Source organism: Cnephaeus nilssonii, assembly GCF_951640355.1.
Source record: "Cnephaeus nilssonii genome assembly, chromosome: 5".
Lineage (NCBI taxonomy): Eukaryota > Metazoa > Chordata > Mammalia > Chiroptera > Vespertilionidae > Cnephaeus > Cnephaeus nilssonii.
Window position 1 is genome coordinate 107,055,979 of NC_137076.1, and position 27,958 is coordinate 107,083,936.

General features: G+C 56.0%; 1 protein-coding gene across 2 annotated transcripts; it reads right to left on the reverse strand.

Moving 5' to 3' along the window:
- Positions 1-1,185: 1,185 nt before the first annotated feature.
- On the reverse strand, positions 1,186-27,929 carry WIPI2 (WD repeat domain, phosphoinositide interacting 2). Of its 2 annotated transcripts, XM_079770188.1 has the most exons (13): positions 27,647-27,929; positions 25,005-25,055; positions 20,781-20,863; positions 12,434-12,603; positions 10,703-10,799; positions 10,217-10,314; positions 9,833-9,925; positions 7,285-7,355; positions 5,059-5,166; positions 4,098-4,262; positions 3,338-3,445; positions 2,484-2,614; positions 1,186-1,799 (listed from the first exon to the last, which is right to left on the reverse strand). In XM_079770188.1, exons 1-13 carry the CDS (start codon positions 27,718-27,720, stop codon positions 1,687-1,689), a joined length of 1,362 nt encoding a protein of 453 aa, XP_079626314.1. In that variant the 5' UTR covers positions 27,721-27,929; the 3' UTR covers positions 1,186-1,686. The 2 variants fall into 2 exon arrangements, with proteins under 2 accessions (XP_079626314.1, XP_079626315.1); XM_079770189.1 differs by lacking the exon at positions 25,005-25,055.
- Positions 27,930-27,958: the final 29 nt, after the last annotated feature.

Sequence of the window (27,958 nt, forward strand, 5' to 3'; positions counted from 1 at the left end):
CCTCGGGCCTGCGGGGCGCGAGCACCAGGAAGAGCTGGTGGCCATGAGCGGGAAAGGAAAAGCAGCGAGGCCCACCCCAGGGCGAGTCGGCCGACCATGCAGCCTCGGTTCTCCCCCCCCGGGCGCCGGGCACAGCACAAGCGGCCCACACGGCTTCCCCGACCGCGGAGCACCGGGCCCAGCAGGGCGGCAGGGCGAGCCTTCTCTTCTCACTGCCCGCCTGGAAGCCGAGAAACTGAGGCTGACACGGGGAGAAGCCCCACATCTGCTGACTACCAATCCCAAACAAAGACCAAGACGCCACGTGCCCCCGACTTCGGAGGAAAGGCGAGTGCACGTCCTGTCACCTCTGCCCGAGTGGCACGGCGTGTTGCTGCCATCCCCGTGGGCAGAGGTCTCAGCTCACTGGAGGCTCCTCTTAATTACAGCCTGAGGCCCACGGCCCATGGACCGACCTGGAGTTGAAGCCGGGCACTATGTCAACCGTCGGTTCAACCAAGTCCCCTCTCTTCCCTCTTACGACCAAGATACGAACACGACCGGAAACACGCTGGCCCTCCTCGGCCAGAAACCGGCGCAGGGGAAAGCGAGGCACACCCGGGACTCCCGCTCTCCTGCCTGTGCCTTCAGCTGCCACGTCCCAAGAGCCCAGGACGTTTCCACGCCATCAACGCCACTCACACTCCCTAGAAGCCTGCCCTGCGCGTCTTGGTTTGGAAGAGTTCAAGGTCCCTGAGGTTAAATTCTGTAAAACAAAGGGGAGCCCGGCGGAGTCTGGGCCTCTGCCCACCCCTCAGTCTGCACAACTCCGGAAGCTTGAAGCAAAAGGCACACACCCCGCGCAGGTGCTCCCAGCCAACTCCTCGGTGCTCCTCCGTCTCCACTCCCCACACGAGGGGCCCGGAGGGACGGTGGGGACAACTCGGGACCGTGACGCTAGCCTGTGCTACACATGGACGTGGGAACCGCTACCGCTTTCCTGTCAGAGACAGAAAACTACACACACAGGCGTCAGCAGGAGGTCGAAGCGCAGACCGGACGGACCGCTCAGTGACCGAGGAGACGCGCCCTGGCCCGGTGCTCCGCTCCCCGGGGAGGAGAGGGTGAGCACAGAAAGGCCCGCTTCCACACCACGTGGCAAACAGATGGGAAGCAGAGCTCCGCCATGAAGAAATCCCAGAAGAGTCCAATTTGGAAAACATTTAATTAACAAAATAAAGAGGAGAACATGGTCCAGGAGGGGCTCTGGGAGGACCCCTGCCACCCCGCCCGGGGCCTGGGACCTGATCGAGCAGAACCAGCTGGACTAGCAGGCCTGCTCTGCACTGCGCGCCCCGTGCGCACAGCGGAGAACCACACGCCGCTGGAAGCCAGCGGCTCCGGCTGCCTGTGCTGCTTGGCACGTGAATGCATGCAAACAAAGCAAGGAGGTTCAAGGGCTTCACCAGTTAATTTTGGCAAAAAGAGAAAACAAACAAAAAGCTAAAATTCATAGCAGATTAGAAGCCACTGAAGTGAAAACCATGTATTTCTCAGTAGGGAAAGAGACTACAACTACAACCTTTTTCTCCTTTTAAGTCTCTGCCATCCTCTCCCCCAACTCAGGTCAAAGTTCATAGCAGCATAACACAAAGTCCTCTGTCAGCCAGTGTTCTCTGCTGTGGGGTCAGAGTTCACAGCTCAAGTTCAGTCCGTCCGGAGAATCATGGGCGGGTGCTCACTGTCCTCCTCCAGCCGCAGGGCGCTGGCTTCCTCCTCCAGGCACGTGCCGCCCACGGCCCCCAGCTCGTCCGTGTAGGCTGCAAAGAGAGCAGGTCACCGAGCTGGAGGGGCCCTCGGGGGCGACCGCGCAGACTGCCTCCTGCTCCCTCTCGTGACTGAAGAGCTCTCTGCAGCCGCGGCAGCTCAGGACGCGTCCTTTGTCTGCAGAGAGCACGGGCTTCCCGGGGACAGGCTGTGCTTGCCCCGGGAGCGGGAGCCGGAAGTGCGCCTCGAACTGACGTGGGTGCTCCACACTAGCGCCACCGACACTCGGCGCTCCTGCAAAGAGGAGCGCGAGCAGCACGGAGGCACGCTGATGTCTGGGGGAAGGTAACTCACAGCAGCTGAACAGCCACGGCCAGACTGGCCACCTGTCTGTCTGCATGCTGACAGCTTCTGCCACAGCACGCCTCCTCCCAGGGCCCGGGGCCAGGGGGCCCTCCGCTTGAGGAAGGTCAGACAGGCGGAGGGCAAGGCCCCAGCACAGACGCTGGAAAGGCAGCGAGCCGGGCACAAGTCCTGTCCACCCAGAGCGGCCTGAGCCAGGACTGTTTTCTTCAAAGAGGAAGAAAACCGATTCCGCCTCACAGCCGGCTCTGCCTGAGGACGCCACTCCCCTGCCCAACACCAAGAGGGCGGCCCTCTGAGGAGGGAAGCAGAGCGAGCACGCGGGGAGTCCCGACCTCACTGACCTCCCAGGCCCGTGTCTCCGTCAGCCTTACCCAGTCTCGTGGGAGATGCAGGCGCGTGCGGGCCTTTGGCTGCGGCTGTGCTGTAGGTCTGAGTCACCAAGGGGCAGTCATGAGAGGCAGAGTCTAAGATCTCATTGGTTGTCTCCATGCTGCCATCCAACCTGGGGAAAGTGGACAAGAACACACAGTGAGGACCGTCGGGTGCAATGGCAGGGCCTCGGCCGGAGGGCCAGACCTGCAGCGACAGAGGCGAAGGCCACTCTCCAGGACACGCATGTGCACTTGAACACTGCGGGGACCGGGGTGTGTTCACTCGAACTTTACATGGAAAGTGTGACAAAAAGACTTATGCCTACGAGGCCAGCTTATTTCATGTGGAGGCTGGTGGCCATACACAGGAGTCGCTATGAATACTCCCCCATGCACCCAACCATCAGCACGGCGGGACAGCTTCTAGGCGACAAGCAGCAGCAAAAGCAAAATCCCACAATGCACTGCTTCCCCACGAGCCAACACCAACTCCTCTTTTCAAAGAGAAACCCTCTCACTGAGACCGCAGGCCCTCAGAATGTGCCCTGACTGTGCGGGCGGCCGGGCTGTGACACCCTTTCTCGTGAATGTGAAATCCTGCGTCTATCTGCAGCCGGTCCCCCGGGGAGGCGGGAAGCCCCGCCCCCAGGAAGGGCAGGCGCAGGGCTGACCACTTCCCGCCGTCCCCGCCAGCAGCGCATGGTCCCTGGCAGACGGGCGGGAGAGCGGGCGTCTGCGCCCGCACCGGGACTGTCTGGGAAGGCGGAGCTCCTGAGCGGCCTGGGCCAGTCTCTCAGGGGCCCGACGGCAGCCTGGCCGAGAGAAAGCCGAGGGGGCGGGAGAGGCCGACTTACTTGTGCTGCTTCATGAGGGTGCACTCGCCGCCCTCCTGGGGGTCCAGGTTGTACATGTACAGGTACCCGTCGGACGCGCCCACCAGCAGGCGGGGGATCTTCTGGATTCTGTGGGAGGAAGAGCAGCCACATCCTAGGACCACACTTTGACCGAGTTACTGACTAGCAGCCTCGCCTTTGGCCAGGCCAGGGGAGCCCCTGCCCCCAAAGCGAGCACAGATGCAGCTGAGTGAGTGACACACTGTGTGCGGGACCAAGGCTGCGCCCACTGTGCTGCCCGCGGCCCCAGCATGGAAGCCGAGGGCGTCCTGGCCGGGAAAGTGCGCCGGCGCCCCAGGGAGAGCAGGTGGCGGCAATCGGTCTCCCGGCTCCCCCACTACTGAGGGCGGGCGGTTTCATAAGGCTTCTTCCACTAGGCAGGCGGGCAGAGAGGATGAACATAATGTCTGTAACATCCAGAGTCACAGCGAGGCCATGGCGGAGCGCTCCCAGCCACGCAGCGAGGTTCCCAGCGGGCTTGATGCCCTGACTCATCGCCACAAGGGCTCCAGACACAGAGGGAGCCTCTGCAGGAGGAGCTGCAGGAGCACTCACATCTGACGCCCACGGTGCCCGTGCGGGTCCCCGCTGCACGCAAACCTCGGCTCCGTCACAGGCCGAAGTCTGCGATGGTTCTCAGGCTGGAAGGATGGTGAGGGGACCACCCAGCGCCGCCTCTGGACGTGCTCAGGCACAGGGGAGGGAGGCTGCGGGTACTCACGTGGTCAGGGAGCAGATGTTCTTGTGGCCGCAGAAGGGCAGGCGGACTGTGGCGAAGGCCCTGCCCTGGTTGAACATCTCTGTGACCTGGGAGGGCAGGTAGCTGGTGGAGTTCAGGAGCATCTTCCCGAAGTAGCCGGTCCAGGTGGAGGGCTCCTCCTGCGGCCTGCAGGGAGTCAGCAGAAGCGTGACTCCTCCGGAGAGGACCACGTCCCACCCACAGAGACAAGGACCAGCCCGAGATCTAAAGGAGAAACCACCCTCCTTCAAGGAAAAGGGGGCAGGAACCACAGCCTCCGAACAGCCTGCCCTCCCGCGTGGCTGCGTAGATTACAGAAACAATTAGCAGCAAACAGGAGACGTACAAGCCCCACGCACGACCGCCCTGGGTCTTTTTAACAGAAAGTCTCAGACGCCTCTGAGCGCCTCTTTCCAGTTGCTCCTTTCCCACAGCCCGTTTCGTCACTGCTCACCCTGTGCACCTGCGAGTTACTGAAGTGCTCCCTGGAGGAGGAGCGCCCTGAGCAAGCCTGGCCGGGGAAGGCTGACGTTTTAGGAACAGCAGCAGCGCTCCGTGCCGCACATGCCCATTGCAGGGACACACGACTCACATCACTTGCTTTAGGAACGCACCCTCCGCGGGCAGCCTGGCGACAGGCGCCCGGCACCGGGCAGTGCACCCAGACGGGCTTCTGTGCGCAGGGACGTGCTGAGGCGGATGTCTGCACTGACCACGGCGGCCCCCGCGCCCTGCCGCCAGCCTCACGCACAGCACCTCCCGCATTAGAGCGCCTCACGGGACAGATCCCTCCCTGCCGCGTGCAGACTCGGGGACACTATCCAGAGCCCGCGAGGGCCTGCCCCGGCAGGAGGCAGCGGAGTCTGGGCTCCGTGCGCACCGTCGGCGCGCGCTGGACAAAGTGCTCTGCTGTTTTCCAAACCATCGAATGTTTGCAACTCACTTTTCCTTCACGGTCTCGAGTTTGAAGATGTGCACAGTCTCCGTGTTGCTGGAGGCGGAGAGGAACATGCCGTCCATGCTGAAGGCCAGCGAGCAGATGCTCACACACCTGCGGGCGGGAGGGTCAGCTGTCAGCCGGGCCCCGGGGCCACCAGCAGCCTCCCGAGGGCCTGTACCCAACGCCGCAGGGGAGGCAAGTCCCCCGACAGCCACCGCCTCTGCTGGCGCCTCCTCCTTCCTCCAGTCCTTCTCAAACATTTTGAGAGGAAAATGTTGGGAACGTGACAGCAATTCTTTAATATGTTCTTAAACAGCCCATTTTCTTTCATTTAAATTACAGCAATTCTTAACATGCTGAGGATAAATTGGCCACTTTGGTGATGTTTAATAGAGTAAAACTTCAACATTCAACACACTAAATCCCTACAGTAAGTCGTAAAGTCACTGTAAAAGCCCTAAAGCCAGCAAATAGCCTGCATTTCCTCCCAGTCCCGGGAGCACGCGGCCCGTCCACAGGAAGGTCCCGTCACTCAGTGCAGACTCGAGGAGCGCCCCGTGCCCAGCCACCCTGCAACCCGCGCTGGGGCCCAGCGGGGCGGCCCTGCCCGCCTGTCCCAGCAAGGTGTGTGCAGCCCTGCCGGCTGCCAGTGAAGGGGCGCTGGGACAGACGTGGGAGTCACTACAGAAGTGGTGGTGGGGGGCGGGGGCGCTTCGGCCGGAAGCTTGGCCCGAGGGACACCGGATGCGGACTCAGAGGCACCAACATGACAGCCAGGCACCGGGGACAGCACAGGCCACGTCCCCGTGGAGACGGGGGTTGCTCTTCTGAGGAACCGAACGTGGTGTGGCTGGGACTGGGAGCAACAGGAAGGGAAATACAAGAGCTGGACGAAGGGCCAGAGGCTGGGGTGGCAGCTGAGGATGAGGAGTTTGGGGCGAGTCCTACAGGCAAAGGGCGGCTGGGACAGGGTCCAAGTGGGTGGGCTCTGCCTGTACTCTCGCCCCCAAGAGCCAAGGCTACGTCTGAGGGAAGGCTGCGGGCCGACAGCAGACACCACAGGGAGCGCGAGGTCAGAGGGTGTGAGTGGGGCGGGAGGACGGGCGGGACCAGAGAGGAGACGCGGAGGGGGTCAGCCCCGGGAAAGCCGACGTGCCTGGGCCCAGCAGGTGCCTGAACGAGAGGAAGGAGTCTCTCTGGCTGGGCACTGGGTGGACGGACAGTGGCAGTATTTACCGAGAGGGCGCGGGAGCGGGCGGGGGACGGGGCTGGGGGAGACACAGGGGGACCCCAGGAAAGCAGCCTGGGCCACACGCACACGGGCACGCAGGCAGGGACGCGTTTAGGAGGCTGTGGCTGCGGGCGAGGAGAGCTTCCCTGGCAGCGGTCAGACGCAGGGGGACGGAGCAGGAGCGGAGGGAGGGTGCAGAGCGGGGCAGGGAAGCAGGGGAAGGGGAAAGCGAGGAGGGGCGCGGGCTGGACGCCTGGCTGCGGACAAGGACGTAGGCTGACTGCGCACCTGTGGGAACTGCCCCACGGGAGGGAGGGATGCCGGCACGAGGTGGGGCTCACGGGGCAGGGAGAGGGTGGAAAGGACGCGGTGAGAGGCCCCACAGGACTTTCTCCGGACCGGGAGGCGGGTCTACCAGAGCCTGACTGGGTGGTGCCGAGCCCAAAGGTCAAGTGCTGCTGAGCCAGGCCACACGGCCACAAGCGGGGCCCAGGGGTCTGGCTTTGGAGCCTGGATCCCCACCTCCTGCGAGTCCTGAGGCAGAGGACCCGGGGTGACCGGGACAGCCCTTTTCCGAGGGCAGGGAGGCGTGCCAGGCACGGCCAGCAAGCTCTGCAGGTGGCCGCGAACAGGAGGGAGGCCACGCTGGGTCACGGTCTGCTTGTTTTAAGGCAGAGCCGCACCATTGGCTGGGGTGGGAGGGGAGGTGAAGGGCCGGCTCGTTTTTAGGCAGCGAGTCAGGACGGAGCCTGTGAACCAGGTCAGAGTCCGCAGCCGCCCGCCCGGCTCTGCCGGTCCCTCTGCTCCCCTATCTGGCCATCGCTCTGCGTTCCGCTGGCCTGAAGTCATGTCCCTTCACCCCCAGCCGTCCAGTCGAGCTGAACACGCCTGTCCTTCACCTGGTGCCCTGTGGCCACGTTTCCACTTGTTGGTCACAGAGAACATGAAACTGAACCCAAAGAGAACCCAGATTCCATTCTGGAGGCTTCTACACTTACCTCTTAACTCCTCTCCGGAACTCAAAGAGCTTCTGTCCCTCTGGAATGGAAAACACCCTAATCACGGTCCCCTGCGACAGGAAAGAACAAGGCGGTTAGCGAGTAAAGATGGACTGGCTTCATTTCTTCCTTGTCAGACGATAAATGAAGCACAGAGCGGTCCTCCATGACAGCGCGCTGTGGGCCCCCTCCTGGCCAGCACCCCCCCAGATGCCCCAGCGCCCCCGCCCCGATGCCCGAGCCCCTCCTGCCAGCCCGCAGCAGGCCCTCTACACAACCACCTCCTACTTCCTGCCACAAGCTCACCAGAATGCCCCGTTGTTCACCACTTCACTCACCACTTCTTCTAATCATTAATAGCCTTGAAGTCAAACATGGAATATACCAGTTTTACTTTTTCCTACGTCACTTGAAGCTGAAACCATTAAAACTAAACGCTTTAGGCGTGTACCCCGCACTGGGAAGCACCTCCTAACGTGATGGGCCGCGAGTTTGACATGCTTGGTCTAGCCGTCTCACCCCCACTGCAGCCCTTCTTGCCACTTGGAGCTACTGACAAGGGAAGTGACGATGGCCTAAAGGGATCTGTCCACCTACAGTGGCAAGACCTGCATCAAGAAAACCCCGACAAAAAAAAGAAAAGAAAAAAAAAAAGAAAACCCCGACACGACGAAAGGAAACATGACTGGCGCTGAGACCTGAGATTCTGAGAGGATGTCCGCTCCTGCGACCCTCCCTCCTCCTCCTAAAGCATTCACAGCGTCTCGGGCGGACAGGACTGAGCACCGGCGACTGAGACCTGCCTAGGAAGGGACCCCGAGGGGTGGTCCCCGCCCGGGGGTGAGGACTCAGCGAGCCTGCGCCACAGAGCAGACGACAGGCCGCGCTGCCCGGCCTTCGGAGAGCAGGTGCGGGGAGTGGCCGCCCTGTGAGACGGAGAGTCTCTGGGGTGGGAGGACCCACCGAGGCTGCGGTTCTCGGGAAGCAGGGGTGTCGGCACGCGTGCGAACACCGTGCAGAGGCTTTGTCTCCGCAGCCTAAGCGCTCAGGGTTCTCAGACGTGTTTCCATTTCATGCCAGGCCGCTGTGCAGCCCTGACTGACGACAAGCTGCTGCTCAGCTGGACGGCGTGCCGAGGCAGGATTAAGCCCGCACCTGGGGCGGCCCCAGCAGCCAGGACCCAGCAGGGCCGAGAAGGCCATTGGTGGTCTGACCACTCAACCCAGGAGGGTTCTGTGTAAAAGCTAATCAGGGTCTGCTCTTTGTCGCCCAGAAGAAACTGTTCTCTTTACTGGCCCCCAAGACCCAGTGAGAACTACAAAAGCAGAGCCTGATTAACCGAGGGTGACAGGACCTCATGGCCAGGCCGTGCTCCCAAGGGAGAAGGACAGGACCCGGGGGCACTGGGAGGCCTGCAGAGCCCAAAGCACAGGCGGCTGGGAGTCGAATCCTTGCTTCCGCCCGGCGCTGCCCTGGGAAGACTGCTGGCCCGCTGAGCTCTCCACATGAAAGGGAAAGCGTGCCCCTGGATGAGGGGTCAAACGAGGTCATGACACGAAGGGTCTGGCAGACCCAGGACAGGGACCAGGAACAGTGGCAGCGTTGCTGCAGAAACGGGGCCGAGAGTCAATGCAGAGCCGCAGGGAGCTGGAGCGGGAGCGGCAGCCTGGGTCTCATTCGGTTGGCTGGTTCAGGGGAGCACCAGTGACTTCGGAGGGGAGGGGACTTGGGTTCTCAGTGCGAAGCATCTCGGGGACCCGCCACCTGCTGCCGGGACACCCAGGGCTGAACCCAGACAGCAGGCAGCTGAGGGGCAGGTCCCAGCGCTCAGAGGGAGCAGCCAGGAGAACAAGAGAGGGGGCGGGACTTTTAAGGAGAGGAACAGCAGGAAACCACAGAGCCGCTCAGTGAGGAGGAGAGGACAGGACCCTCCAGTGTCACGGACGCTGAGAAGGGGTCGCATGGACGGGACTGACGAGGCCTTTTCTCCGCGTGCAGACAAGGCCAGGTCCTTTTACCCAGAAATCCTTCTCACCGACTCCCTTAATAATCAGAGCTGCACACACACGATTTCTGGGTAGGACTTACATACACTCTATCTATAGGCTTTGAGTAAGTGAACGTGGTGCAGCTGTTAAAGGCGCTGTAACTCAGAAGCGCAGCAGGATGCAGAGTGGGAAAAGGAGGCTAAATGAGACACACAGTGTGACCACCGCTTTGTGAGGGAAAGAGTGAAAGGCGAACATGAAATGTGCCCAGACCCGCCCCGCAGACCGTCTCCCCTTTCACTCTCGCCCCCCCAAGTCCTCTACCACAGCCTGCCGTGGGTCCCGGCATGCGCAGTGCTGAGTGCGGGCTATGCAGGGCACTTCGGTCTCCTGTCCCCGTGCCCAGCCCCCTGCCGGAGCCCGCTCCCAGGCAGCACCCCGGGCCTGCAGGCGGGTCGGCCAGCTGGCTGTCGCGGTGCTCCTCTGGGGGCTGGGGACGCAGACGCTCGGCTGCCACCTGGCTGTGCGCGGGCTGGTTTCCCACGGCCCGGCAGCCCTACCTTCTCGGAAGCAGTGGCGAGCTTGGTTCCACTGGCGTCGAAAGCCAGCGCGGCCAGAGGACTGTCGTGAGCGGGAATCATGTTGGCGGCTCTCTGGTGGGAGGGAGAAGCAAACGTGACTACCAAGCCCCCGGCTTACCGGGGTGGGGGCCAAGGAGAGGCGCTCGCACCCTCAGCAGAGCGCCTGGGTGGCTCAGGCTGCTCCAGCGCCCCCCCCCCCCCCCAGGCAGCGCCGGGACGAGCGCAGCTGTGCCGGGGGCAGCACGGCCACACCCGCCCTGCAGCCAGCGGCCAGCGGCGGGCACTGCGTCGCCGAGCCACGGGCGCCAGGGCCTGCAGGGTCACTCAGGGACGAGCGTTTCCGAGCGCCTCCGGGAGCCTCACCAGGTTGATGGTGTCGAAGACCTGCACCTCTCCGATGGTGGCGCTGCCGGGGTAGGCCAGGTAGCAGTTGTCATTGTTGATGGACAGCGCGCACAGGCCTGGGGACGCAGGGAGCAGAGCAGTCAGGGCCTGTGGGCTCCTCTGTGGTCCTTAGACAGACCGCGCACTCACTCAACCACGAGCGGGAGGGAGGGTCTGAGCAGCCGCAGCAGCGCACTGCTGGGCTAGGTCCCCCGCGGTGACAGCAGGGCTGTGAGCAGATTGAAGGCCGCTGGTGGGAAGTGATTAGTGACCTCGAAATTGGAAGCTGACCAAACCACTGACCGATGTGGTCACAAGACCAGCGCCAGGGGGAAGGGAGGCGGGTTTAAGGTCGATACACTTCAATCTGCCTCCATCTGTGGGCTCTGAAGGAGAGAGCTCCCCCTCCCCCCGCTGTCTTCAACAGGACACCCCGAGAAGCCCCGCCCTCCTCGGTGCACTCACCCGCCGGGTTCGGGGGCGTCTCCCGGATGGTGTGCAGCACTTTCATGTCCCGAATGTTGTGGATGTACAGAGACTCCTCCAGGCACACGATGAGCCGCTAGAGGAGAAGAGGGAGGCGAGTGTGAAGAGAGCCGCTCAGCGGGCTCCTGGATCATGACACGCCCGAGGGCGCCGGCGTTACGGCAGCTCTGCCAGCACCGCCCCAGCTCCGGTTAGGGCGTGCAGAGCCCACGTGCCGTCCGTCTCTACTGCCGCTGCACCAGGACAGCTCGCCATGCCATTGGGTTCCAGGTCACAGAAACGGGCAATGCGGTCAGAAGTGTGATGTGTGTTTTGGTTTGGTTGTCTCTCCCCCCTCCCCCCTCTGCCCCTCATGAAAACCACATCGAGTGCCTTGGGTGGGTTTGGTGACTAAACACCTGATGTTGAATTGGGCGCGGCAAGATGAAGGTGAAAGCCGAGGGAGTTCCTGGAAGTGTGAAAGTTCTCCCGGCACCCGGCTGGTTTGCAGGGTCCGTGTCCAATGGCATGGTGAGCCGTCCTGCACTCCAAGACAGATGTCCCTGGAGTGGTGCGTCGAGGGAAAGACAACTTGGCTCGCACACACTCAGTACCTGCTGCCCTGGAACACCCACGTGTGTTTTAAGCTTTAAAAAGGTTCAACATGTTATGCCTTATAATCTCCCATTTTAACCAACGTTTTCAGTCAATAGACCAATCCTGTTTCAGCCAGGTCAGCGGTCACGTGGCAGTAGCCGCCAGCAGCACCCCGCATGGTCCCCAGCCCCTCAGCCCGCCCTGCCCAGGGCCCTCGCCGTGACCCGGAAGCCGGTGCTGCATTTGTGAGCACAGCCCCGGGAGCCCCGGAAGGAACGCGAGTGCTAGCCGCCAGGTCCACACTCGGGGCCGACGCTCTTGTTTGGGGAAGATACAAAAGCAATGAACTTGTATCACTTTTTGGGGGAGGGGGTTAATCTTTACCTGGATGTTTTTCCCACTGCTTTTTCAGAGAGTGGGAAGGAGGGAGGGAGGGGGAGAGAGAGAAACATCGATGTGAGGGAGACACCTCGATGGGTTGGCTGCAACCCAGGTATGTGCCCTTGACCTGGAATCACACCGCCACCCTTTGGTGCATGGCCAACGCTCTAACCACTGAACAACTGGCCAAGGCATAAGCGCACATCATCTTAAATAAAAAGTTAACTAAGTTTAAAAAAGGAGGAAGAAGATGCTAACAGATTTTTTAAAGTAACACGTATAAAAGCAGGAGCTAAATAAACTATGACTCAACTCTAAGGATGACTGTGTGGACATCGGTCAGCCCTCACTTAACACTGCCCGCAGCCCCGGGACCTGCAGGGCGTGGGAGAACGCCCGTTTACCCGGGCGGATGGACAGAAACCAGCGCCGAGCTCCTACAGCTCCTCATCGAGGCACCATGACAGGACGTTCCGTGAGGCCGCTACAGGCACACATGCCGGAAGGATGAGGACACCGGCGGCAGAGGGCAAGGGCGTTCACCAGGGGGTGATCCGAGCAACACAGCGCGCGCCGTGTCGAGGCAGGGTGCTGGGTGAGGCGAGCAGGGGCTCGGGCCAGAAACGCTGGCTCAGGACCCCGTCTGTCCTGGAGGCGCCGGAGGCCTCCGGGAGGGCAGTGACCGCGCAGCCGCAGCCGCCCGCACACGGGGACGCGGGCAGAGCGAGCCTGACTCCCTGCGCTGGCGCTCACCTGCCTGTTGAGTTTCACGGCCAGGATGGTGTTGGAGTAGCTGTAGTTGCAGATCTCAGTTCCTTTCTTAAAGTGGCAAACTTTCAGCTTCCGAGGGGCTTTGAGGCTGACGATGGCCACCAAGCTGCTCGAGAACAATCTTTCCACGATGCACACGTCTTCGGTGTCAGCTGTAAGGAGGAAACACACGCACCCACATCAGCAGGCGCAGGCTGCTCGCACACGCGAACACGTGTCTAAGTGCAGATTGCGTACAGCAGAGCACTTGGGGGCTACACGGTGGGCGCCGGCGACAGGCCGGGCTGGGGGGACGATCCCAGGGCAGCACCGGAGTCTAAGTCACCGCTTAGGAGCCACATACACACCGCTCTCGGGTCCCCCTGCCAGGAAGGCCCTGCACTCTGCACGGAGGGCCCCCCTCTGCTCAGACGCTGCCCTGCAGCAGCCTCCCCCCCACCCCCGTCAAAGGGAGGCTTCCTGGTTGCTCTTCCTGGTCCCTCCTCCCCGGCGGTCACCTGTCCTCATGTGCATCTGCCCACCGGCCGCCCCTTGTACACGGTCTGGACTGTGCGCCCCGTGAGGACAGAGGCCGCACCTCCTGCTCACAGCTGTCCCCTGGCCTCGGTAACGGTACTGACAGACACCAGGCCCCACCGAGGCTCTGAACAACTCACTCCGAGTCTTGCTTTCCGTATGTGAGCGGGGTGACTGCCACTCACAGCGAGGGGAGGCCTGCGGTGCCAGGTGTGAGCACGTGCCCATCCAGTCACTCAACAACGCTCCTCAAATTAACCTTTTCATCAACGCAATCTGAGCAGACAGTTTTGTTGACAAAAACTGCTTTCAAAATCAGAAAGGCAGAGCATCTAGAAGATCCAAGGCTATCTTGAAGAACTGGATGGAAGGGCTGACGCCATAGGACTTCAACACTTAGTATGCAGAGGAATCTACATCCACCAGACAGCATGATGTGGCACAGACTGACAGACATCACTGGGAAAGAGTAAGCCGCAGAACGAGACCGCACTTACAGGATTCCTTTAAGCACCAAAGCAATCCATGAAGGAAGACACACCTTTTCAACAAATGGCCGAACAGGAAAAATCAGCCTTTACGCCCACCTCACACCATCCAGCAAAATAAACTGAGGGGAGCACTACACTGATAGAAAAGCTGAAGCTACAAAGTTCAATGTTCACCCACTGAGCATGCTGGCCAGGCAGCAAAGCTGCCTTTACCTGCCAATAGTCACAAACCGCATCCCAGAGCTTTCAAAGAGAGCACTGAGAACTGTCTTCACGACTCGATGGTACGCAAAGGTTTCTCAGAGAGGACACAGCAAGCAAAGATCATTAATGAAAAAAATCAGACTTCATCAAAAGTCAACATGTTTGCTCAACAGATAAGACAAGCCACAGAACAGGGAAAAAATTTTCACAAGACATTATCTGACAAAGGACTGGTACCCAGAACGGCTAAAGAACTCTGGCAACTCAGCAATGAAAGACAAATTTAGAAAGGAACGAAAGATCTGAACAGACTTTTCACAAAAGCTACACAAACGGCTAACAAGGCCACGAACGTGCCGACACCATCAGGGAAATTCAAATGAGAACCACAGTGAGACCCGTCACACATGCATCAGAACGGCCAACGTGGGAAAGGCTGATGCCACCACGTGCTGGCGAGGGCACAGAGCCGCCAGCCTGGCTCTCAGCACCGCGGGGGATGAGGAACAGGACACACACGTAGGAAACTGGTAGTTTCTTACAAAAGGCGTCCCACGCTCTTTTCCAGGTGTCCACCTGAGATAATAAGACGCAGGCCCACAGAAACAGCTGTACAAGAGTGCTCCAGCAGCTTCGTTCTTAACAGCGGAGAACCGGAAAGCCAGAGGCCAGGACGCAGAGACCCACAAACTGCCGTACGCGGCTACTCCAGCCCTGCACTCCCTGTGTGTGACCTCTACCCCCAAAGAAGTCGGCCACACTGGCCTCCAGTTAGCCAAGCTCCTGCGGAAGTCGTAAGGGAGTCTCTACTGATAGAAGAACTGCTGGCTAGGGTGTTTGTCCACCTTTCCCACCCAATGGGAAGTTTGAAATTTTAATGGAAAAAAAAAAGCAGGTGAGAACTCCTAGAATTTTAAAAACAGAGTGTGTGTGTGTGTGGAGGCAGCAAAGCTATTTTTTTCCTATATTTTTATTGATTTCAGAGAGGGGGAGGGAGAGAGAGAGAGAGAGAGAGAGAGAGAGAGAAGCATCAATGATGAGAGAGCATCACTGATCGGCTGCCTCCTGCACGCCCCACCCTGGGGCTCAAGCCCGCAACCTGGGCATGTGCCCTGACTGGGAATTGAACCATGACCTCTTGGTTCATAGGTCAATGCTCAACCACTGAGCCAAGCTGGCTAGTCAGCAAAGCTACTTTTAACTGCGAATAGTCTTTAAAGAGACCAGTATATTGAACCCTTCCATAGGCCCATCACCTGATTTAAACAACATTCACTTTCTGCCTATTTTTTCTTTTCTGAAGTTTCAAAGGTCATTACCCTGACCTTTACCCGTAAGTAAGTCTGGTAAGCCCCTCTAAACAGATAAGGACGTAGGAAAAATATATCCTCCAGTCTGTGACTGAAAATGGAAGACATCTTCCATCACGTGAATTCCAGGTGGTGAAGAACTGCATGGAGAGCCCTAACGACCAGAAGACGACACAGGAGACCATCCCGGGCCGCCCGGAACAGGACAAGCCGTTCCAGAGGGAAGCCTTACGAGAGAAGACAAATGCATTCGAACGGCAGAAATTCCAGACCTCAAAATGGCAAAGAGACCATAAACAAGGTCAAAAGCAAACACCAATCCAGAAGAAATATTGGCAACCCACGGCAAATGGTTAAATTGTTTTAAATCAGTAAGAGACAAATAATCCAACAGAAAAGCAGGCAAAGGAAAGAAATACGCAGTTAAAGGCAAGGAACAGCCCAGCTGATGTGGCTCAGTGGCTGAGTGTCTGCCCCGGAACCAGGAGGTCACGGTTCGATTCAGACAGGGCACATGCCCGGCTTTCGGGCTCAATCCCCAGTAGAGAACGTGCAGGAGGCAGCCCATCCATGTTTCTCTCATTGACATTTCTCTCTCTCTACCCCTCTCCCTTCCTCTAAAATCAATAAAAACATATTTTTTAAAAAGGCAACAAGCATATGTCTTATCTTAGACTCATCTCCCAAGTATTAAAATGTTTGATAATGCCTGTGCGGCAGGAAGCAAAGAGAAAGGTGCTCGCACCATTAATAAAAACATGGTCCTGCCCCTTTTTAAGGACAACTTTGCAATATCTACCAACTGTAAACTGATTATCTGTTGATTTTCCTAACAGCTGTTCTCACAAGTGGGCAAAACAAAGATGCTCGCCCAGCAATTCCACTCCCCCAGGCATCTATCTACTTAGGAGAAATGAAGCCCTGGCCGGTGTGGCTCAGTTGGTTGAGTGTCGTCCTGTGTACCAGAAGGTCACCAGTTCAATTCCCCGTCAGGGCACATGCCCAGGTTGCGGCAGGAAATCAATATTTCTTCCTCCCCTCTCCCTTCCTCTCTTTAAAATCAACAAAAACATGATATGTTTTTAAATAGAGAGAAATGAAAACACACATCCACCCAACAACTTGTGCCCAAATGTTCACAGCAGATTCTTTAGGAGTCACAAAACCCAAATGTCCAACAGCAAAACATAGTCTAGCCACACAACGTGAAGTTCCTGAGCAGAAAAAGAAAGAGTACTGACACATGCTCCAACATGGGAGCCCTGCAAACACCCTAAGTACCAGGAGCCAGGCGGGCAGACTCCGTTTATCTGAAGTGCCCAGAGCCGCCAATCTCTAGAGGCAGAAGGCAGATCAGTGCTTGCCAGGGGTGAGGCGGCGGAGGGCAATGGGGAGTGACCGCTGATGGACTCAGGGTTTCATTTGGGGAATGATAAAAATGTTTTAAATTTGATTATGATAGGCAGTACAACTTAGTAAATACACTAAAACCCATCCAATTGTACACTTAAAACAGGTGCTTCTGATAGCATATAAATGACATTTCTCTCTCCCCATCCCTCTCCCTTCCTCTCTAAAATCAACAAAAACATATTTTATAAAAAGGCAACAAACATATTTATCTTAGACTCATCTGTTAAAAAAACACACACAGGCAGTCTCCTGCAGAAATTTGAATTTTGGCCAATATACTGAGATCGGATGTAAGCACAGGGAGACGGACTGGTGAGAGGATGGGCGACAGGGACAGAGGGAGAAGCGAGGCGTCAGGGCGGGACCTCACCGGGGTCTCCTCAGAGACCAGAGGCCCTGGGTCCTAGAACACCCGCATTCAAGAGGGCTCTTACGGGGCCAAATCATATACCCAACACTGGGTTTTCCTGGGGAAACACCTGAGAGTGTCACCAAACTCCAGGAGCCAGAAAAGGCCAAGGCCACCAACACCTGGAGCCACCCCATCCTGTCACTTAGGAACAAACAGCACAAAAGGGTCCCCTGCGAGTCCCCAGCCCAGGGACGGTGCTGGGTCTGCTCAGGGGCGCCCTTCACGAGCAGCCACCCTTCCCACGCGGGGAGGGACAGGCTCACTGCCTCTCTGGTCATTTCAAGCTCTTCCCCATGTCCACTACACCCAACTCCCGGGAACCCGTCTTCAATCCTCACCCAAGGAGTGAGGATAGTTTTTCCATTGATTTTTTTTTTAATAGAGAGTAGAAGGGAGGGGAATGGGAGGGACAAAGAGAAGGAGGGAGAGAAAGAGAAAAAGAGAGAAACACACTGATCCGTTGCCTCCCACATATGCCCTGACCAGGTCAGGGGAACGAACCCACAACCCAAGTACATGCCCTTGACTGAAAATCAAACCCGAGACTCTCTGGTATGCTCTAACCACTGAGCAATGCCAGCCAGGGCCCAGGGAATTTTTAAATCCTCACCCGAAGATATGTTTTCACTGATTCTAGAAAGAGAGGAAGGAAGAGAAAGAGAAACATCGATTGGCTGCCTCACACACACCCTGACCAGGGATCAAACCCACAACCCTTCAGTGCAAAGAATGATGCTCTAACCACTGAGTTACACTGGCCAGGGCCCAGGGAACTTTCTTTTTTTTTTTTACACATTTTTATTGATTTCAGAAAGGAAGGGATTGGGGCGGGGGGGTGGAGAGAAACATCGATGATGAGAATCACTGATTGGCTGCCTCCTGCAGCCCCACCTGGGGATCAAGCCTGGGGACCGAGCTCCGAGCATGTGCCCTGCCTGGGAATTAAACTGTGACCTCCTGGTTCACAGGTTGATACTCAACCACTGAGCCACGCCATCTGGGCCTCAAGGAATATTTAACACACGAACACACACAGACCCATGTACCCAGCAGTCCCTCCCTGCCAAGGGGCAGGCACACGGCTCAGCCCTCCCAGGAAATGCAGGTGCGTGAGGCCTCAGGCCGGTGACTGAAGGGTGCTGCAACCACATGGGAAGCCAGAGAAGCAGGGCTGCACATTGTAATCACGGAAGATGGCCCGTTACCAAGACACCACTCAGGCTGCCGGTGCCGGGGGCCTGGAGAGACCCCAAGCTTCCATTGCAGCCGATTTAAGCAGAGGCTGCTGGTTTCTCCCCTGCACGGCCCGTTACTGTAAGTCTCACTGAAACGTGCCAACCAGCGCACAGCCTGTCACTCAGAGCGACGTCAGAAAGCACCTCTCACATCCTGATGAGGACGAGGCCTGTGAAGGCAGTGACGGCTCACTGCGTGATAAAAGGCGCATGTGTCTCCCGAGGCATTTCTTTCTCTTTTTAATATGTTTTTATTGATTTCAGAGAGGAAGGGAGAGGGAGAGATAGAAACATTAATGAGGAGAGAGAATCATTGATCGGTTGCCTCATACACACCCCACACTGAGGATCGAGCCCACAACCCGAGCATGTGATTCCCTGACTGGGAATCGACCCCATGACCTGCCTCATAGGTCGACACTCAACCACTGAGCCACGCTGGCCGGGCCGGAGGTGTTTTGATCAGGGAAGCAGGCTCTGGTCACTTTGGCGGAGGCAAGGACCAGTCTGCTCATGTTGACTCCCAGAGCTGATGCTTCATGAGGGATGTTTCCCAGCTCTGAACCTTATAAAAGGCAAAGATATTTTACCTAACAGGGTAGGATTTCATTGCAGTATTCCATGGAAGGGATACCACAGATTTGCATATTATTTACCTTCTAACTAACAAATGACATAAAGAGGAATATAAACGGGCACCCACAACCAAGCACAGCAAAGCATACATGGGAGTCTTCCCAACTTTCCTTTAAGTTTGAAATCACAACAATACAGATAGTATAAAACAACAAGATCTCCCCCTGCTGCGGGGCAAAGGCCTCCTTGCTTAATTAAACAAAAGACCACAGTGGCTGAGAGCAGACCTGACTGCCTGTGATGGTTAGGAGTTAGGAGGGTGCGCCAGTACTGAGCCAAGGCTGAGTTTTGAGGCATCACGTACTCTTCTTTGCTCCGAGTCTGTGTGTAGAAAAATGCCAGAAAACAATCTTGACTCAGCAGCTAATCTGTTTCTAAGAGACACTCTTCTCTCTAACTCAATGCAAGTATGTGAAAGAGGAGAGGTGGATGCAGTTCTCGGAGGAGAGAACTTAACAGCCGCGGTTTCAAATATGAACCCTCCAGCCCTGGCGGTGTAGCTCAGTTGGTTGAGCTTCATCCCACGCACTGGAAGGTCGCTGGTTCGATTCCCAGCCAGGGCACACATCTGGGTTTTGGGTTTGATTCTCAAGTGGGGTGTGTACGGGAGACAACTGATCGATGTTTCTCTCTCTCTTTCCTCTTTCTCTAAAATCAATTTAAAAAATGTCAAAAAATAAAGTATTTACCCCCCAAAAGTTCTACATCCATTTCACCACCTATTTTTTAAAGGCCAAAGGTCACTAAGAAGAACAAAGAAATCACCCTGTCGGTCAGCAACCACCCCCTCTCTTAACAATGCTATCAAGACAACACCTTTTGTTCCACCAAAAACCACTGAGAAACGAGGTGCTAAAACCAGTGAACAAACTTCACGAGGACAAATCAGTCATTAAACTGACTCCGCTGAGGAAGAGGGAAGATCAGGTACTCTTACAAGCACTGGGTCTCCAAACGGGGAAATTCTGCGGAGCTCAAAGCAGATGACTAGTCACCACAGCAACAATTAGCAGCACAACCCAGGCCATGGTGTGGATTAGTTTTAGTAAGTGCTTCAGTCACCGTAAGAGCCCAAGGGAACCCTTTGTCCAGAGACCAGCAATCCTGCGTGGGTCTCGTGGAGGCAGCCAGCGGGGGGTTTTCGGAAACTCGGACACCCACTTGAGATGAGCGAGCGCACCAGCTCGCAGCTACCCGATCGACCCGCAGAGCACACCTCCCGCTTCCCAGCGGGGCGGGGCTTTTTAGAGGAGCTGGTGAGCGCCAGGGGCAGGCCGAGGGCGAACAAATCAACTGCGCTGCCAGGTGGAACTGGAGTCAGGAGCTGACTGACCGCAAGGCTGCGACCGACTTCCTGGTGGGCCAGACTCAACCTTCTCCCAGGTCTTCATCTTATGCTAATGGGCCAGGTGGTATTTGGGTGTGTCTGCTTGTCTTCGTGTCCCCGCCTGCCATGCACAGAAATGTGCACTTGGTTTTGCCTTCCTCCGTTTAGATGCAAGTGTCACGAGAGCAGGAACTTTGTCACTACCCCGATCTCCACCAACGAAACGGCTGGCAGACAGCAGGTCCTCAATAAATGTTTGCAGAGTGGATGGAACCAGGAACAAATACGAGATGTCTAGCCCGGAGGCCCGAGGTGAAGTAATCCCTCCAAAGTCACACAGTGACGAGCGAGAAGTCAGCTCATGCCCCTTCTGCAATTCCAGTTGGCCTCACACGGGCCGGCTACGCAAATCCCAGAAAACGGCAGCTGAAGAAATCATTCCTACGGGCTGTGAAACCTTCAACCCCCGGAAGCCCTGCCTGACAGAAACCTGAACGCTGTAAATGGCATGAAAACGGGGGAATTACAGAGTAATACACACAGTATGACGCCATGTATTGGGAAAAAATCAGATGTGTACATTTATAAGTATGCAAATACACAGAAAAGATCTGGGAGGACACACGCAACTGTTCCCAGCAGCCACCGCGTGGTGGACTAAGGTGGAAGAAGAGAACTGGTCAGGGCACCTGGACTTGAATCAGTGTCTGATTTAAGAATGCATATCAATTCCCGTTAAACGTGTCTATATTGTTTAAGAGGGGGAAAATAAAGCAAACACTTACTGCATTCATAGATCTGTTCCAGCTTATCCACAGAAGAAAGGGAGAAAAATTTATAACCGGACTTACTACCAACAGCTAGGGACCTGCAAAAAAGCCAAATGCAGAAATAAGAGCTGATACGTGTAGACAGCACAATGCACACACTGCTCCCTGTCACAGCACCACCTCTCCCCAGCGTTAGCACCGCCATTTCATGTGGTTGTCCCCGGTGAGTGGTGGCTGAGCAGAAAAGAGGGGGCAAAGGAAGTTGACACGCCCCACAGCTAGGACAAGGTGAGGGTCAATAAAATACAGTATCCTTATTTAAAACGTAAAACTATAAATCTGACATGAATTATGCCCTAAGTTAATGATCCCCTCAAAACAAAGTGGTTTCTCAGGCGATCCGATGCACATGCCGGCCTGTGCGGAGTCCAGGCTCAGTGAGCACATTCCAGGCCAGGTGCTTGCAGCCTGTGGGGACGGCGCCTCTGCGCTGCAGGGCGGGCCTCACCAATGCAGTCCGACCACCAGGTACGGCTGAGCGGTGGGACGGAAATAAAACGGACCCCAAAGCTAACTGAGGATCCGGAACGGCAGGCTGCACAGGTGGCCTGCAGGGACCCGGCGAAGGCTCTGCTGCTGCCACGAGGCTCGGAGGGGCCTCCGGCTCTCCAGACCCCTCCCCAGCAGAGCCGACACCACCGGAGGGGCCCTCAGCAGACCCCTGCTCTCCAGGACGTGACTGACCCGGGGAAGCAAGAAGAAAGCACAGCCTCCAGAGAGAGGAGAGAAAGCAGGAAGCGGTGGGCATGCACAGAATCGGGTCCCGGGGCCGGGGTGTACTCAGAGCTGGGAGGACACGACAACGGGTGGAGGCGAGGCGAAGGGAAGCCAGAGCCTAGGAAGAATGAAGACAGACACTTGGTGCTACGGGGGTTTCAGCTATTTCTAAAAACCTGAGCTCCCACCTCTCTCTCACATAAATCTACAGCGGCCCCCAGAACAGTGTGGGGGTTGGGGCGCCCACCCTGCACAGTAAAATGTTTATAGCTTCTGACGCCCCCAAAACTCAGCCGTCCCTCAGTATGGGGGTGAGGGGGACTAGTTCCAGGAACCAGATGGATACCCGAATCCACAGCTGCCCAAGGCCCTTACATGAAGTGGGCAGAAGCCACACGTCCAGACTGTTGCAACCTGCGGGGGGACCCAGGGAGAGGGGGGTGCTGTTCCCTCGGGGCAGCCTGTGTTGCTCAAGGCCCCTGTGGTCCAGGAACAGAGCTCTCAGCTCTTACCCTTTAGAATCGCATTCGTTTATCTCAGAAACAGAAACAAACTTGCTTCAGCTCACATCCTTTTTCTTTGTGAAAACAGGTCACTACATTGAATTAATTATATCAACGACAACGAAGTGTTACCTGTAAATATTTTGAAAATAAAGGAACCAACACAAATACCAGAATAATCAAGGCTGAAAAGAAAACAAAATCTCAGTGCCCGTGACTTCCGGGAACTTGGTGCTCAGGAAAACCTTTTCCAGTTAACTAAGGGTGCTAGCGCAGCACCAAAACCTCCCCCCATCATTTCTGATTTAAAAGTCATTTTTATATCATCACTAGAGGCCTGGTGCATGAAAATCATGCACGTGAGAGGGCATCCCTCAGCCTGGCCTGTGCCCTCTCGCAGTCTGGGAGCCCCTGGGGGATGTCTGACTGACAGCTTAGGCCCACTCCCTGCAGACATCCTTAGCAATGCTGCATAGGCGGGGGAGGCTCCCGCCACTGCCGCTGTGGCTTCTGGCCGCGTGGCTCTCCCCCTGTGGGAGCACACTGACCACCAGGGGGCAGCCCGTGTTGAGCATCTGCCCCCCGGTGGTCAGTGTGCGTCATAGCGACCAGTTGTTCCGCTGTTTGGTCGATTTGCATATTAGCTTTTTATTATGTATGATTTCCCTTGTAACCCTACCATCAATAGCCCCTTCCCTTTCTAATTTCTTGTTGACTTAGAAACCAAGTCACCAAGCTCATTAGTGTTACAGATGAAATAAGCCTCTTCATGGACAAATGATGAGCTGTAATTCATTAGTGAGAGCCTGGCTCTTGATCTATCTGGTTCTCAGATGCACTCCAAGCAGGCAGGATCTGATACTGCGCTCTGCTGATCAACATCAGAACTGGGGCGTTCTTCCAAATATTCTGAAACCGACTGAGGGCATTAAATCCATAGCTAGAATGATAACCACGTGGTCTACCAAGCAACGGTGCGCTGCAGTCAGTAAGAAATGTAAACAAAAATACTCCAATTATTCCTTGATATGTGTATACGGTATGAGTGTATATTTTCTCAACAAAAACAGACAGTTTTAAAGGGTGATGCTAAGTATTTTCAGCTCCAACACCAACAGTTAAAAAATGTTCACACCCCCATTTGGAGATTCTGCTTTGTAACCCCTCAGGACTCACCTGACCCTACAATGGCATATTAAAGCGAGAGGAACAGTAACAGGTAAGTCTGAGATTCCCCCAACAGATAATCTTATTCCCGAATAATGTGCATGTGGTAAGTTTGTTTAAGGTAATACAATGAATACCTTCTATTGACAAAGGGGAAGCTAGCAAACCTTAACAGAAAAAAGGATCTATTTGCTTAACACCCCCACCCCCATGTCACTACTACCCTCCTGCCTTCAACTGTGTCCAGTGTCAAAATCCAAAGACGCTGCCGCGCCCTCTGGAGAGAGGCCCTGGAGAGAGTGGCTGCTCCTGAAATGTAGTTGGAGCTGATCCCCTGCATGTCCCCCTCACTCCACTGCAGAAGCTCACCTCCGCTGCCAGCCCGCGCCTCCGAGGACCCTGCGGTGCGGACGAGGCGGGTCCTCTTGCCTTTGCCACTTGCTAGCTTCCAAAATGTTGTTGCTGTCTCCTTTCTCATTCTCCCCATCCTACGGGGTTAAATCCTTTAAAAATATCTTTTTGAGCCTGGCAGGGTGACTTGGTTGGTTGAGCATTATCCTGTGCACCAAAAGGTTGTGGGTTTGATTCATAGTCGGGGTGCATGCAGGAGGCAACTGATCTGTGTGGCACATTGATGTTTCTCCCCCCCGCACCCACTCCTTTCTCTTCAGAATCAATGAAAGTATCCTCAGGTGAGGATTTAAAAAAAAACACCTACAAACATCTTCTTGATATTTTATTAGTGTTTTGGGAGGGAGCCAAAATAAATGCTTGTCTTTGGTTCGCCATCTTTATCTGCAAGTCTGTCACTGCACTTAAACTTGAGTATTCAATATCTAAAAGACAGTGATTTCCACTAAGAAATGAAAATGTGAATTGTGTCTTTTTCTTCCCTCCTTTTTCTTTTCTCTACCCTCTGAAGGGACCAGTCCCTAAAGGCTTTCCTTTCCATTACCTTCCTCGTCAGAGGGAAGAGAGCACAGTGCTGGGAGGAGGGCCACACCCATGAGGAGGCGTCCACGGGTGGGCCTGCGCACTATTCACTGAGTTGATCGCCGCACGGGCTCTGGTCTCCGGCTCAGCCACTCCCATGGCAGGCCTCCCGCGGGTTCCCAGAGCAGACTTCATCATTTCCTCCTACACCGGCTCCTTCCTGACCCTTCTCCCATAATGTCATTTATCATGTTCCCCAAAAGCCAAACCAGAGACTGGGGTAACCTTCACTTCTCCCTTCAATGCATCACGTGTCCAGCAGGTCGCACCAAGTCCTGACAGCTAAGCATCCCTTTCCCCCGGCCTCCTCACACACACCCCACAGCAGGCAGAGGACCTCTCTCTTTAAGATGGGAGGTCCTTAAAAAGCACCTGCTCCTAAGCCCATCAACTCACTGGTGAGGAAAAGGAGGACAGAAGTGACCTCCTCAGAATAATACCTGTAACCTAGAAAAGCCCTGGTTGAAGAAAGCAATAAATCCTAACAAGCGCCCCTATCGTCTCTCTACCTTAACTTTTCCAAACGTGCACGTCACTCCTATAAACAGAAGACTTGGAAAATCAAGTTCCTCTCTTTATCCCATCCCGATTACAAATGTAGCCTAAACCAGACATTGCCGAATCACTTCCCACAGACCAGGGGTATCCCCTGGAAGAGTTCCACCTTTGATATTTCTATTTGAGATTCAACTGATAGCTGCCCCCTATTAGTTTGTTACCTTCCCTTTCAAAAAGCCAAAAATTCCTCCAACATAAGCCTTCCACAGTGTTACTTTCAGAAACTAGGACCGGAACTAACCACGGAAGGTCAAGAAGATGGGGATCATCTGCTGTTGGTTTCTTCTCTGGTCTAGTCAAAAACAAAACAAAACAAAACAAACGGTAAAAAATAAATAAAACTTATTCATACTTTTAGGATAAGAATCACAGGGGGAAACCCACGACACTGAAGCCATTATCAGCACGACAGGAGAGGCAGCAGTGGGTATGCGAGGCGTGCTGAATGTTAGGCGTCACTGTCACGTACACGTCTCCTATGAAGTGGCTTCCAGACTCTCTCACTAAATACAGTGAATGTGGGTCCTAGACCAATGTTCTTCATCTTGGGAAAAACTGTGCTCCTCTATTAAATTATTCTGGAGATGGGCAAGGGAGGGGACGCTGTAAACTGTAAGGCTGCTCCTCAGGACTTCTGTATTTTTCAAGTATAGATTTAAAACAAATTAGTCATTTCGATCCACAAACCTTTTGTATAATCCTAACTTGCTATCCCTTATGATTTCTGTTCATACTCTATGAAGGCCTCTTTGGCAAGTGAAAATCGTAACCCAGAAATCTTCTCTTGAACTAATAACTTCAGGACTCCCCGAAGGTGGGGAAGCACATGATTTCCAGCTGTAAAAAGGTCTTTTTGCAGGCCAGAGAGTGACAGTCTTCTATTATATAGGGAATTTGGTGCTCATTTGAAACGACAGCAAAGAGAATGCTTGGTCAAATTTTAGTTCCTTTCAATATAAATGATGTGGAGTGAAAAAGTGAAAGAATGGTAGGAAATGTTTTGGAAATTCTCTAATTTATACAAGACATAAAAAAACCCATCAATCTACCACTTTTATTTTTATATTTTTTACTGGTCGCAAGATGCTAAGGGCTAAAAAAAAAAAAAAAAAGATGCTAAGGGCTTAAAAAGCAAATCACGGTTGGTTTGAAATGTCCTACTCCCTACCTGGATACCAGAGCCTATCCAGTGGTCGGCAAACTGCGGCTCGCGAGCCACATGCGGCTCTTTGGCCCCTTGAGTGTGGCTCTTCCACAAAATACCACGGCCTGGGCAAGTCTATTTTGAAGAAGTGGCGTTAGAAGAAGTTTAAGTTTAAACAATTTGGCTCTCCAAAGAAATTTCAATCGTTGTCCTGTTGATATTTGGCTCTGCTGACTAAGGAGTTTGCCGACCACTGGCCTATCCCAATTACAACCACATGCAACAAGTTGTCCAAATTGCTTCTGCTGTACCCGCTTTTAGTCACATAGGCCACTACGGCATTTGGTTGCTTTAATCTTTAAAGGTTGCAACAGTCTGACTTCTAAACTCACTCCCCTCAGAATCCTACTCTGCGGTAGAATAATCGGTGTGGTCGAGTGGAAAGAACATGATGGAGAATTCCGGAAACGGATGTCAGTCCTGCCCCCGCTGCACCACTAACCAATCCTAAGACCCAGGAGCCTTTCTGGACGTGGGTCTCCTCACCTGTGGATGGAGTAGTCACCTGCTCCCTCTCACCCTCCATGCAGCCCCACTGTGCGCCTGTCTGCATTCGCGTCACAACCGGGGACCCGCTGCACGCCCCGGCCTGGGGCTGGCCGCTCTCCAATCAAGCTGTTTTCCCCCGTTTATTTAATGCCTCTTTAAGTTAAATGTATGGGGGTGACATTGGTCAGTAAGATCACATAGGTTTCAAGTGTACATGCCTATGACATGTGATCTGTATGTCGCAGTGCGTACCCACCACCCAAAGTCAAATCACCTTCCTATCACCTCCTATTTGGCCGACAATCAAGCTTTTAATTAAAAAAAAAAAACACCTCATTTTCTACTTTGCGGATTGCACTCAACCAGTGACAACTCAACCAACTACTCCTTGGAAAGCCAATGACCCACTCCTCCTCTTACATCACTTCCTCTTACTCACGCCCCAGGATGGCTCTCCTGCCTGCCGGCCCCGCAACTCATCCTTCCTGCTCCCCGGGCCTCATCTGGTAACCATCCTCACAGCCCGGGGTCCGCCAGGAAGCACGGGCTTCTGACCCCCGTGGCTTGGCATCGGGGCCTCTCTTCCCCTGGGCACGGCCACGGCCCATTCCCCGAAGGGCCCAGGCTCCCCAGGTATGCCTGTCACCCCCCCCCCCCCGCCCCGCCCCGGGCTCAGTGTCTCTCCAGGTCGGAGGCCAGGATTAGTGCTAAGTTTGTTTCTTGCCCGGGGAGGACATCAAAGTTTCCTGCCAAAAAGAATAGCGAGACGTGAAGAGGAGGAAAGGAAAGCGGGGAGAGGGGCCCTAGAGGACGAGGAGACTGGGAGAAGGGCCTGCAAGGGGGAACCGGGCGAGAACGGGGCTCCGGGACGTGGGAAGGACCCCGCTCCCACCGGGGCGGAGGCGGCGAGACAACAGGTCAGGCCACAAAGTTCGGCCCAACTTTGAGAGAAATGGGGTCCACAAAGAGAAAGCCTCCGGCCGGTGGGCGAAACACCTCCGTCCGTCCGTCCCTCTTCCCCGCCCGGAGAGGGCAGTGCCCGAGGGTCCCCGAGGAGGGCGCCCCTCCCGCGACGCCCCAGGCCCACCCCAGGGACCCGCCCGGGCTCCCGGTCCCGGCCCTCCGACCCCGGCCCGGCCCCTCCGACCCGGCCCCTCCGACCCGGCCCCCGGCCCCGGCCCCGGCCTTACGTGACGTCCTGGTTGAAGTTGGCGAAGAGCAGCTGGTCAGCGCCAGCCTCGCCGCTCTGACTGGCCAGGTTCATGGCGGGCGCGCGGCGGGCGGGTGGTCCCGGCCGGAGGCTCGCGCGCGGGGCGGGGGTCGCGTGCACTCAGGGTCGGCGCCGGGCCCCGCTCGCCGCCGGAGTCGCCGCTGTTCGCTGCCCCGGGATCAATCGCCGCCTCATCCCTCCCCGCTCTTGTTTATGCTCCGGAGCCGGGGCGCTCTGCGCGCTTGCGCGGTCCGCCCCTTCGGCGCACGGGCCTCTCACGGCGCAGGCGTGC

Bases quoted from the DNA above. Each gene is read 5' to 3' on its own strand.
- WIPI2 (XM_079770188.1), bottom strand. From the start codon at position 27,720: ATGAACCTGGCCAGTCAGAGCGGCGAGGCTGGCGCTGACCAGCTGCTC. The intron at 10,800-12,433 runs GTGAGCGCCAGC...CTTCTCCTCTAG, and splicing joins CCGTGAAACTCAACAGGCAG to CGGCTCATCGTGTGCCTGGA. The intron at 4,263-5,058 runs GTGAGTTGCAAA...GACTCCCTGCAG, and splicing joins CTCGAGACCGTGAAGGAAAA to GCCGCAGGAGGAGCCCTCCA.